The 13,489-nt window shown below is 39.4% G+C and overlaps 1 protein-coding gene across 8 annotated transcripts in view; it reads left to right on the top strand.

The window, feature by feature from the left end:
- Positions 1-13,489, top strand: part of RAPGEF6 (Rap guanine nucleotide exchange factor 6) — a 133,999-nt gene that overhangs the window by 110,149 nt on the left and 10,361 nt on the right. For all 8 annotated transcript variants that reach the window (XM_041119383.1, XM_041119384.1, XM_041119380.1 and 5 more), the window contains 5 exons: positions 2,145-2,365; positions 4,781-4,972; positions 6,450-6,584; positions 7,981-8,094; positions 11,575-11,800. In XM_041119383.1, coding sequence (XP_040975317.1) covers positions 2,145-2,365; positions 4,781-4,972; positions 6,450-6,584; positions 7,981-8,094; positions 11,575-11,800 — 888 coding nt within the window. The remainder of the gene's footprint in view (positions 1-2,144; positions 2,366-4,780; positions 4,973-6,449; positions 6,585-7,980; positions 8,095-11,574; positions 11,801-13,489) is intronic.

Genomic DNA, 13,489 nt, shown 5'->3' with positions numbered 1-13,489 from the left:
TAGTGAAATTCCTGACACATGGCAGTGATTGTAAGATGACATTGTAGCCATGTTCTGTGTGTTCTTATGTGTATTTTTGCCCATGAACTGTTATCTGTGAGCCTATGTGCCTTGGCACTTTGAAACTCTACTTCTTTTCATACCGTGGGCATCTGGTTTAAAGCCAGCTCTATATTAGTATGTTGACATTTTGCATAGAGGGTGGAAGCAGAAACGCTTTGCTCTCCCTACAATCGCTTTGCAAGTCGCAGAGGAAGCCTGGTGTGGCAACATGATTTGTCAGCAAAGAGTATCCAGGCTCTTCGTGCAGAAAACGGATTTACCCCCGCCAGCAGTGATGGGGACAGTGCCAGGACTTGTGCGAGGCAAAGTGGGCAGAGCAGGTTTGGATACTGGTCTCTGACGCAAAGTCAGCAACGTGTGGATGCCCTTGGTGCAGGAGAGCTCGGCGGGCAGCGTTAGGTGGTCAATAATCAGCCGCTCACGGTGCAGCTCACGGGGAGAAATACCTAGGACCCAGCTGAAACCACCCTAATTTTCACACCCTTGGGATTACCGTGCACACAAGTGAATAAGGAAAAATAATTTTTAAAGGAAATTGAATTAAATTGCCTTAAAAAGTCAAGTCCATAGTTAAAAGAAAAACAGTATGTATGTAAGCAATAAAATATTTATATCATTAAAAATAAACGTAATGTAGTTTCCTGTTTCATGATATAATAGGTATTAGCTTTGTTCTTATCCATAGGAGTGCCCCGTTGGTTTGAGTAGCTGTGAACAGTCCATCATGAGTTTTGCTGCTCTTTGCCTATAATAGCATTACTTTTTTATTTAATTAAGCAATAAATTTCTGCCAGTTTTTAAGCTTATATTTTCTCTTAGATTGATTTATTTAACACCATTGAAAATATTGTAGTCAGCTTTTTCCCACCATTTCTTATTTTTTTAAGCTCAGTGTGCTTGATTTGCATAAGACTTCCTCAAACAATAGGTTTCATTCTGACTCTTCTAGCCATTATGTCTCTTCTGTGCTGGAGATTTGTTTATTCTGCCACTTGTGATTCTGTAAAGGCACCCAAGATCTTGATAAACATCTTTACAATTAATTTAGCCTTTTAAAATAAAGTTATTCTTCTGAATGTTTAAAAAAACCCCACAAATAAACAACGTTATACAACTTTATTGACACTTTCCATTAAAATTTATGTGTAACATATACTGTGATCTCCATTTATTAAAAAATGCATTAGGACTGGTGTGGCCATAGGACTTTTGACAGTTGAAACAGAAGTGATGTGTGTATTTGACCTATACCAAGATCAGTTGTTTGGGCAGTGATTCAGCGTGAATAGGAGTGACTGTCAGGGAGAGTAACTGATGTACGTTAACAATTTGGGGATTATTTGGTTTTGCTTCAGTTGCTGATAGAATTGGCAGCTCAAAATTAGGAGCATTGAGGAGCGTCGTCTTTCATAGATGCAAGTCTGTACAAGTCTGGGCACATGTATGTTATCGCTGCCTTCCTGACCTCTGTTGGGATAAGTTTTTTTTAATGAGCTGCTCTTCTGTGAATGTTTTTACTTAATTGGAGAAAGAAGTTAAGTGCGTAATGTAATGTACTTTGCATATTTAACATAATTTTTCCTCTGCTTGAAACATTGTCAGAAGCTCAGTTTTCTAAGAGGATTACGATAGTCACTCACTTCTGTACTCAGCTGAATTGCAAGAAGTTTCTGTTGTAAGCCTGATGCAAAGAGTGGGTACCAAATGCCTTAAACCAACAAAGTTATCAAGTTTGTCCACTCTTACAATCTGCAGTTGAAATAGCGTGTGTTTTGCAGAACAAGACTGCGATTCATTAGCAGAGCTAACTGGGTACTTTACGCAGCATTGTGCCTCGTTCTTGCTAGCTCCACACTTTTGTATGCAATCCTTCTCTAGACTCAAATTGCTGCTATCAATTTACCAGAATATTTTAAGACAAGTGTTGTTTTAATGCTGTTCATCTTTTTAACTCATTTGCATCAGCATGCACTAGCCCTAACTGAAGATTATTGGTATTAATCTGCTTTGGCGTGTGCTACTGTAGCTCTTCATTGCTGTTGAAAACTAAAAATTTACTGCTTTGCTCTCTTCTTTTATAGATCTCTGAGCCAGGGCAGCACAAACTCGAACATGCTGGATGTGCAGGGAGGTGCTCACAAAAAACGTGCCCGACGCAGCTCGCTTCTGAATGCCAAGAAGCTGTACGAGGATGCCCAGATGGCAAGGAAGGTGAAGCAGTACTTGTCCAACCTGAATGTAGAGACAGACGAAGAAAAGATCCAAATATTGTCACTTCAGTGTGAGCCCGCATATAGCACTCGTAAGTACAGTGATCTGGAAAGGTGTCACGATCTATGAAAATTAAAAAATCTTGTTCCTTCCCTAGAAATACTCACTTAAGATCTTTCTGTTCTCCCTTCAAGAAAAAATACTCTAGTAAGTGCTTGTTTGTCAATTCACGTACTAACAGTTTCAGCAAGCCAGCATTTATCTTCGGATCTTGGTTGAGCTCAGAAAACTTCAGCGATGTTTTCTGCTTTGACCTTTAGTTCTTAAACTGTGTGTCTTTTCATCAGTCTGGAAGGAAATTCAATAGTACATTAGCTCTATTCTTGCCCTGCTGTCCTTGTACAGAATTAGGAAGGATAAAAGTAACGTTTGCCATATGAACAGCAAGAAAATGAAGAGAGACAAAATCAATATAGAAACTGCAATGGATTACAGCTTAGAATAAATGAAGATTGTTGAGAAGGAGAAGTTAGGTCAATATTAACTGATGGAATTGACATGGCTTGATGGTCAAAAATTGAGGGCTACAGCAGGACAGCTTCCATAATTTGAACTCCTGTGCAACTGTCTAACTAAAGAAACTGTTATCTGACCTGCTGTCTTACACAGTTGAGTAAATTCTTATTTAAAAATGAGAAGTGGTAATTGCATTTTATTTCGATCCTTAGAAATTTCCACTTGTTTGAAAGGTAGGTTTGTTCCAAAATGGAAGAGTAGCAACCTTGCTAATCAAAATGTTTCATGCTTGTCTGTTATCCAAATGCAGCATTTTAAGACTTTTTTTTGTCCTCAAATACTGTTTTGTCTCTGACAAGGTTAAGTTAAAAGCATGACTAGGAGATGGCATCTTGAAGGTAAAATTTTAAGTCCTTTCCATTATTCAGTATTAAGAATGCAAATACTTGTTATTTCCTAAGGTGCCTTCCTATGCAATTTTTTTTTAACATTACCTTTTTTAACATTTAACATGTAGGAATCCTGGAAATGGCCATACTTGACTCCCTTTTTAAAAATGTTCAATTCTGTGTGTTCACACTGGCCTTGTGCCTGAGGTCGCCAGAAATCACAGGTAGCTCTGAACTACGGCATCGTACACTGTTAATGGAGGTGTTCTGCTTGTGCTGTGTTCAGCCAGATAAGTAATAGCACAGAATGCTTCTGCTTAGAGGTAACACCATTGTGGGTTTTATGCTTTACTCCCCCACCAAAACAATAAATTAAAGCATGTCAGGATGAACTCTTGATAGATGATCTATGTGCAAACATAACAGGTGGCCGTACTATGCCCAGGAGACAAACAGAAATGTTACGACGTTGTTTTTCAATTGTTTTAAATCATATAAAATCTTGTTTGCGCAGTGCTAGCTGTAGGTATTTGGAAGTAAAAATAGGGAATATATACTGACCGCTTTACTCCACGTAGTTAAGCAAATCAAGTCCTTTTTTTCTTAAACCTCACAAAAATAAAATGAAGGTTAAGTGCATATACAAATAAATATATAGTAGAGTGGCATATTATTAAAGTACCTATTTTTAAAAACTAGAAAAAACCACCCCAAACCCCCAAAACACAGGTAGTTGATCTGCTTGAGATTATACTCATAGTTTGCAGAGCTAGCAGAAGGGATGGGAAGCGGTGTGGAGCACGGGGGAACTGCCAGCCCTCTCCTGGTTTTTGTTCCGGTGGAGTGGGAGCACTGAACTGCTCCCGCGGCAGTTCCTCTGCACTTGGTGTGTTTCCCCACATTTAAATTTTGACCAAGTAGCTTTGGATCAGGGAGCCTGGTACACGGTTTTGCAGATTGGTTTTGTGCAGGTTTGGGGTTTTTTGCACATATCCAGAGAAGTAGGAGGTACAGCTCCCCAGTCTCTTATCTCAGTAGTAAGATTCTCCTGGCCTTGCTTGGAGAAGGAATGAGCAGCAGCAGCGCTGCAATCCAGACTTTTCCAGGGGAATTTAAGGAGAAGTCAGATGGCCTTAACTTCAGAGTTTATTAATTGCTGTGTGATTAAAGTAGAAACTGAATCAGGGCTCTGTGTTGCAAATCAATTGTGCCACCTAGTGAAAGCTTTGATGCCACTTGCAAAACAACTGTTCCTTCTCCCTTCGGTGGCATTACGTAATTTTGAAGGAGATGCTGTTATATTTTGCACCTTATGTACAAACATCTAAAATACGGACTTTAATTGTGGAAATAAATCACATTTTTTTGTCTTTTGATAAAGTACCTGTGTGACACTTTAAAGAGTTCAGGTTTTTTAATGCCATTTCATGTAATGGCCTCCTCAATATAATGAGACAGGTGTGTTTGGAATAGAAATGGTTTCAGATACATTTTATCTGCTTCATGCCATGGTTGCTTTGTCTGGATGTTGTATTCAGAACAACTGTAATAATCCTGCAATTCAAAGTGCAAGATATTTATATACAATTTTTCTGTAACAGTGACAAAGAATTTAAGTGAGAGAAGAGGAGCGAAATCCTCAGAAATGTCTCCAGTACCCATGAGATCAATTGGCCAAACCACTAAAGCCCATCAGCATCAACAAAACAGGATGAGTCAAGTTCTTCAGGTTCCAACTGTGAATTTATACCCCAGTAGGAAAAAGGGACTGACAAAGGATCATGTCACATTCAGTGAGTATCTTCAGTTCACCTGTCTGGAGTGTTTCATAAATGCAGTAGATAAGAGGGTGGAGCTGTTTGTAGCTGGGTGGATTATTTGAGATACCATTGTGCTTCGTTTACTTCATTCGCTTTAAAATTGCTGAAGCATATTACTGTGTTTTAAGAGAGCGTGCCATTTACTTAGTCATTTGCACAGTCTTTAATAACTTTTCTTACAACAGGTAATGATAAGGTGCTGTCTCCAACTATGCTTTTGTTTTGTCACTTTCTTTTTTCTCTTGAACTAAAGAACATGTTGTAACTGAAGTGATCTTAGTATTTCTCTCTTGAACAGGTCAGATGTACTGTGTTAAGTCTTTTACTGTGTATTTCTGCGTTCTGAGGAGATCTTGCACAAGCAGAGTAGAACAACATCGCTTGTTTCTTTCCATGACAAAATGAAGTATAATATATTTAGGTGAAATCATTGAAACAAATCACAGACATTCAGTATTTTAACGTCTGGAGCACCATTATAACAACGTTATTGTCAAATGGAGCAACATATGTTATTAGTTGCTCCTAGTAAGCATCAATTTTTTTCTGTCTCTAAATTTGCTAGTTGCAAAGCAATATTATGTATTAAAATGCTCTTGACCTATTTACATAACTTGTATCATTTGAAAGCTACAATTGTGGGTTATTAAATAAAGTTAGTTGCAGTCAATAAATGATACAAAATGATTCTATGATACATTGAGCATCAATATCCATTAAAATAGCTTCTAAAAACAATATATTGCAGCATATAAAGTTTTCTAGTTGGTATTTATTTCATGTCTCCTCTGAAAAACCTGTGCAACTTGATACGTTCCAGAAGCTTTGCTGAGAGGTGTTTCTTCATTCCCGTGTGTTAAGTGTTCAGTGTTGATCTAACAAGCTATTGAGAACTTAAATGAACTCCTCAGCACTGTGTCCTCTGCAAGGTGGTCTAGTAGTGAACAAGAAATACCACAGCATCAGTTCAAGTACAGTGGTGCACTGGTTTTGCTAAACTTGCTAAGTTGTGTATAGTGCCCATGACTGCTGATTTCAGAACTCCTGATTATGAAAATCTTGAACTGACTTGTTGGCTATGACACAAATTGTTTTTAACACTGTCCCAATGGTGTCATGGGCAAGGGTTTCCTCTGAGCTTTACACGTTACACAGTTTATAGTCCTTTGCAAAAACCACAACTAGTGTATCTGTTGCAATGGTTCTGGTTATGACCTGGGTGTTTCAACACACTTCAGATGAGGACCCAGTGGTAGCAGTGGCTGCTGCTCATCTGGTCTGAATTTGAAATGGAGACTGACGCCACATGCAGAAGTCATCTGAGCATCTGCTCCTCTCCTTGCTGAATACTCCGGTGATTGTTCAACATGGTGCTTATTTGTAGTTTAAACAGGTATCACTAACTTGAAAGAAGAAGAATATGCAGTAAATGATTCCATTGTTTTCATAGGTACAGGTTCCCCACAGAAGTCATTAAGCTTGTCTGAGGAAGTAAGTAGTAAGAAACAAACAGATGACACTATGTCCATGGCATCTTCTCTGCACTCCAGCCCACCTGCTTCTCCTCAGGGCTCTCCACGCAAAGGTACGTGTGCTGCGTGAACGTTCACAGTGCACATGTCAGCATCCATCTCGGGAACTCATGCCTGTGTTGCACTAAAACCAGGGTGGGCAGTGGCAGGAATATCTGTTGGTAATGACATGTAAGGGAAGTAGTAGCTTGGAATATTCATGTCAAGAATGGAATTGGATCTTTCTATGAATACGCATAGCTTTTCAATGTATTTATATGTTTTGGCCTTAAAAGTCACCTACTATTTAAAAAGGGGAACAACTGTTTTCTTAAAAATTGCTTAAGTGCTTCTGACAGCATTCCCAATAGATCCTAAGTGCTGACGCCTGCCAGCATATCAGTTCAGACTTAGGTGGCCACCTACATGAATGGGATTTGCAAACCTGGGGATTTCTTGGAAGACAACAGTGTTGGACAGAAACTGTTGAGACATCTTATGTTTTTGCCTAAGGTAGCTGGAATATCAGGTGATTAGATGGAGCTGGAGATAAAATGCTGTTGTAGTTCTTCAGAACAGATGGTTGTGGTAGCTGCAAAAGTAGTGCATCCATCTAAATCCTCGAGTCGCTATTCATATTTTTTGTTCTTGTGCACAGGGCTTTGTATACATCCCTGTCTATCGTGATGCCCTGAGAATCCCTTTATTTTTTGATGTCTTCGTCTTAAAAGACCTGCATCACTTCATCATTAGTCAACCTTGGATGGGAATTCATTTGAAATCTTTTAACACCACTTTGTAGTCAGCCAGTGTGGTCAATGTCGAACAGTGTAAGGCATTTCTCCCTCCCTTCTGTGCTGCTTTTGACTCACTTGACAGCCCAAAGCCACTGGATTAGCATGGCATGGCATGGTGACTTACTGCATCTTCTCACCCTTCTCAGTGGGAGATCATGCTGGTCCATCCACTTCTACCTTCACAAGATACTCTTTCCTTTAGGAGAATGCCACTTACTTTAATTAAACACAGCATATGTATAAGAAGCTTAATTACTTGGGTTGCCAAACCTAGCTCCACTGAGATTTTTGAGCATTGCTTATAAACGTGTTATTTTTGTTAACTTTCATCTGGTTCTTTGAAAATAATATTTTGTTTCTCTGGGATTATTTCATTAATTCAACTTGCTCTCAGCATATTTTTAGCACTGATCTAATTTGATTGAGGTGATCCATACCCTGTTGTATGTGTAGTGCTAACAGCTCATTGAACTAAAATTAGGTGCTTCACAGACAGCTGAAAGACATAATTTTAGGTATGAACACATTCCACTTAGATTTCATTTTCTTTTGAGCTATACCCAAGTGATATGCAAATAGGATTGAAGAAAAAAGGTTTTAAAATCAGAATGTTATTTTTGCTGTTATTTATCTCATCACTTATCAAGATCTGCCTGTATGTATTTTATTGTAGTTGGTAACATCCAAAGGTCAGATAACTGCAGTCAGATGAATCTCTCTGGCTCTTCCTCATCACTCGCCAGTGAAACCAGCAACAAGAACAGTGGACAACGCAGCTATGGAATAGGTGGGGCTTATTTACAAAAGAAAATTTGGATGATTTGCAAAGCAAGAGACAGTTCTGTCGTAAGTGAAAAAAGAGAAAGAGAGGATGAGAGTGAAAAGGCAGAAGCTGAGCGTGAGCACAGGAAAATGAAGGGACCCCGGTTTAGAAGACTTAGGGAAAGAAGCTTCTCCAGGGAAAGAACAGCTTTTACTGCAAAAAGGGGAGCGGAGCACATTGAAGCCTCAGAAGGGGGTGAAAACCAAAAGGAGAAAGACAGTGATGCTCTGAGTACAGCAAGTATCTATAGCAACAGCAGTCTGTGGACATCTTACTGCCTATGCATGAAGTCTAGAAGGAGAAGGAAGACTATATGATGTATTTTTAGAAGAAAGACTATGATGTCCACTTTGTGTCAGATATACTGATTTTTATCTACATTATTTTAGCATTATTCATTTACGTGTTTAAGCTGTTTAATGTGCTTCCCTTCCAGATATTTGTGTCAGTTATTTATAGCTAATCACCCTTACAGTGCAGTGAAGACAATAATGTGAAGTTTAGAAAATCAAGGAACAGGTACAGTGGCAGTTCTGTTACTTAGTGTTTCGCAAATGCCAATGAAACAGTAAGTTCTGCAACATTCTCTTGATTAGACTCTAGATAGTCCCTCATATGGTGTAAACTGAATGCTCACTTCCAGTGTCGGTGTACGGTTGCATTGATCACATCTTCTGCTAACCTTTTCAGCCCAGCAAAGACTTGCATTTAGTCTGTTTATATACATGTGCTGTTATTCAATGACTCAGCTTTCAGATAGTGTTAATCTCTTTAATGAAGAGGAGTCCTTTTGTTCTCCAGAATTTTGAAGTTCTTGAAGAGAGTGTCTTAGAATTAAGATGCACTGTGAGAACGTTTCTTACTGCAGTACAGTTGTGTTAATTTTAAGGAGTCCGTTAGACAAAGTAAAGAATATGAGGTATTAGTTATTGTCAAAGGAAAGGAAACTGAAATTTAATCTTAAAAATGCTGGTCTTAAATATGGGTTTTTTTCATTCACAAGGTTCCGTTCTTTAGTTTGATAATATTGATATTTAATGCTCATATTTGCTCTTAAAATCATACAGCAATAATCAAGCTTAAGCTGTGAAATCTCTCAAATTGAGCTGTATGCTCAGTGGTATGTATACCAGTGGCTCCAGATGCCATATTATATGATCTCTGTATTTTTTACAAACTTACTGGCATCAATCTTCTGTATTAAGTTGTGTGTATCACTGGTGTGGCTTTTACGCTGCCTAGTCATTTCACATTTTCACCTAATTGATGTAAATATATGGCAGTCCAGTTCAAAGGCACATGTAGGTAGAAATGAAGTGAGAAATCGAGTGATTGGTAGGAATTTGGGAAAAAATGCTTATCTGAGGACTGTGTCAACAGTGTATTAACGTGGTCTCCTGTAAAGAAAGACCACGTTTTGATTAATTTACAGATGCTTGTTTACCTGTACATGAAGCAGTTGATGATCCAGTATTTTCAAATAAAGGTTCTAATTTTGTAAATTTATGCACATAATGTAAGGCATATCATAGACTCTGTTCTCCTAGTGAAGGCAGGGAATATATTTCCTGAGGTGCAGTGGATTTGCTATAGAGAAACCCACTGGGAACTTAAAGAAAAAAATATTTAAATTGACAAACTCCAAAACAACACCACAGTCCTTAATCCAAGACCTTTTGCCTTCAGATAAAGGGGAACAAACGCAACTGTGGGCCAGAGTTATTGGAAGCAAAATGTTTTGAGATTTCTTTATTAAAAAAAAAAACAAAACCAAAAAGCAAACCGATTTAACAGGCACCTCCTGATTTTGTTGCCTGACAGCACAACAGAATGAACTTTGGTCTGCCCATGAGATGGTGCATGGGCTTACTAAAGAGATGAATACTCCAGAGAGCTTGAAATCTGAACATCCTAGATTTGCTGCTGCAACTGAAGGCCCATAAGTCTATGGGGCCTGATGGGATTCATCCCAGGGTACTGAAAGAGTCAGACGATGTTATTGCTAGACCTCTCTCAGTTATTTGTCAGTGATTTTGGGACTCTGGAGAAGGTACCAGTCAACTGGAAGCTAGCAAATGTTATTCCAATTTCAAGGAAGGCAAGAAAGATGACCCTGGTCATAAGCCTGTCAGTCTCACTTCAGTGCCAGGTAAAATGATGGAGAAGATTATTCTGGGAGTTACTGAGAAACACTTGAAAGACCATGCGGTCATGAGTCAAAGCCAACATGGGTTCATGAAGGGAAGCTTGAAGTTCAGACTGAATATTAGGGAAAAAGTTCTTCACTGAGGGGCTGGTCAAGCACTGGAACAAGCTGCCCAGGGAAGTGGTCATGGCCCCAAGCCTGTCGGTGTTCAAGAAGCATTCAGACAATGCTCTTAGATACATGGTTCAACTTTTAGGTTGCCCTGTGTGGAGGGAGACCAGGCACTAAACCTGAAGGGCTTCAGTGTGGTTTCCCTCAGACCAGCCCAGATGCACTTTGCCGAGTTCAGTTCATTTCAGTTGTTTCCCTGATTCTCTAAGGTCATCAAAATAAATGATTTAGGCAAGTTGTCCATGCTAAGGGCTTTTTCTGATGCAGCCTGGGGACAGGTGTCCCATCCGGAATCACTTTAACTCCACCAGCAGAAGTGTCTACAGGATATATGTAGCCAGACCCCATGGAAGTCCCCAATATAGTAGCCTCTTTTATGTTCACTCCAGGTAATAGGAAGAGGAGGTGTTGGATATATGAGGCTATATACATTTGTGTTTGAAAGAAGTTATTTGAGGCTAAGGGTAAGAAAGCAGAAAAAATGCATTATATATTTTGCCCTGAAACTGTTGAGGTCTTCAGCTATTTCCCTTCTGCAGGAACAACACTGGTGTCTGGTCTAGCCCCTGCCAAAGTTGTATTTCCTGCTTTTGCTTCCTTCTCTGTTAATTTTGGAACAGATTATAAAACTGAAGTGGACCATATGGCTAATCCCTGAGTGCTAATAGCTGGCTTTTACCTTAGTCAGCATCTCCTCATCCGCTGCCAAAAACTTTTTTGAATCTCACGTGACAGTAGGGCAGAGGGGTAGTGGGAAATGCACTGCATTTATGCTAGAGGACTCAGTGCCTGCAAAATTGGAGACATCTGATCCATCCACCCACTATTGATGCTGCAACTGTTGATCCTGTTTATGTAGGTTTAACCTTCTGGTCTGGAGAGTAGTGGAGTTGCAGGTAGGTTATTGGTGTCACCAGGCTTGCATTAATAAACTACAGTAATAGATGCTGATAGGTGCTAGAAGCTTTAGTACCCTAAAAAGTTCAGTGGACCTGTTGTATGTAAACAGGGTTTGATTGTTTTTTTCTTTTAAATATCCTTGCTGAAATGTGTGTGTCAATACTTTGTTGTTGTACCTAGTAAACTGGAATTGCTCTTTGACCAAGACGTTCTCTTCTCTCCTTTAGGCTACGCCCTCATACCTTCCACTAAATCTGACAACTTCTCGGATTCCAGTCACAGTGAGATTTCATCCCGCTCCAGCATTGTGAGCAACTGCTCGGTGGACTCAATGTCAGCAGCGCTGCAGGACGAGAGGAGTTTGTCCCAGTCTCTTATTGTGGTGGATTCGGGGGGGGCAGAGAGAAAAGAGCATCCTCAGCCGATGGCTGATTATGGGCAGCCGTGCCCAGGGTAAGATGCAACTGCTTTTGGTTGGGCTCGGTGTCCTGGTGTTAGAAAGGGTAACAAAGCTTTGGTCGGGACACAGTTATGCACTCTACTGTGGTCATTAAGCTCTTGCTCGAAGCTGGAGTCCTGGTTCCTCTGTATGGGAAGAGCTTGTTTTCCCAAGAAACTTGCAGTATTACTTGGGTAGACAACAGCTCGTTCCCATCGGTGGGGTTCAGATAGATGTCTTTTGCAGGAGACTGTGAATGTGTTAAAAGCTAGGACGATACTTAACAAATTAGTCCAGTAGTGAGAGACAGCAGAACAGGAATAGGATATTATCAATTCTCTCTGAGTCAGCAGTGCCAGTCACTTAATATACTCTAATGTGGTTTTTAAGGATTTTCATTATTATCATTTGTTGCTTAGGTGGACTGGAAGCTTTCTGCTGCTGTCTTCCTCAGAGTTTCCACACACAAGGTCTTGTTACTTTAGTGCAATGAGAACTTGTCCTGAGACGCCACATTGAACTGGAAATTTTTGGTTTTGTCTTACTAGATGTTAAGCCTTGATCCATAGGATTTAAGGATTCCTTGGGAGAGCGTATTCTGTTCTCAAATGTTGTGGATTCAAGTCAGTGGAGTTGCTCCTTACTAATTTTTATAGCTTATCTCTAAAGCAATATAAGGTTTTTATGATTGCACTCTATAAAGAGCTGTATGTTGTTTCTGTATAATTGATTATAATACACCAGTATTCTGTGGTGGTCTCTCCCCTGTAAAAAAGCTTATTAGTGTATGCTTTGCTAAAGTGATGCAGCTCTTAAGAAATTAGTGATTCGGTTTATTTCATTGGGCTAAAATGGGAATTTAAAGATGTGCTTCATAAACAAAAATAATTCCCTTTTCTAAAAGGCATACGCACACTGAGAGTTTAGTCAGAACAGTAACAGTGTACTGAGCGAAATGCCCCTTCATACTGGCTATGAAAAGCCACCTTCAGTGGTGGCTGAGGTAGAGGGAGTTGCACCAAGGACACTGCTGCCCTCTAAACTCGCTCTTCTCTTTGCAAATTAAAAGCAGATTGTTCATGTTTTGTGGTTTTTCCTTTATGCCTTAGTTTCAGTGGGGTTTGGAGGGAAGAAAGCAGTTTTTATGCTAAACTTAGAAAAGCAAGGAAGAAAAAGTTGTTTGCACATATCGAAGAAATGTTCCTCGATTTCACAACGTGTCAGTAAAGTGCTGAGGGATAGTGTTGAATTTTAATGTTGTGCTGCCCATGCGTTTGTGAACATAACCAGAAATAGTTAAGAGACTTGAATAATGTCTAGCAATCATAACTTCATGTATTCTAAATTCGTGCAAACCTGGCTTTATTTTTTTCCCCTTAATGATGCATTGACAGCGATTAGAGCTTTTAGCAGCCATTTCTTGAAACAAGAAATTTTGTACTTGGGTTTTCAGAATCTGTCACTCCACATCGTTTCCACAAATGTTATTTATGCCCAATAATTCCAAATGTACTTGAAATACAGCTACCTTCACTCTGTCTAAACAACTTTGTTGCTGCCAGGGAAGGAGTTGTTTTTTATTCTAAACACTTATTTTGGTTTTAGTTTATAAATGCAAAGAAGGTGGTAGTAGCCTGAAACTAAGAGGTGATTACTCCTCTGCTTTCTCTCAGTCACTGTATTGCTGTAGTTGATAAAGGAAG

This window comes from Aquila chrysaetos, chromosome 22, assembly GCF_900496995.4.
Source record: "Aquila chrysaetos chrysaetos chromosome 22, bAquChr1.4, whole genome shotgun sequence".
Taxonomy (NCBI): domain Eukaryota; kingdom Metazoa; phylum Chordata; class Aves; order Accipitriformes; family Accipitridae; genus Aquila; species Aquila chrysaetos.
This window is presented reverse-complemented; position numbering and strand designations above follow the sequence as displayed.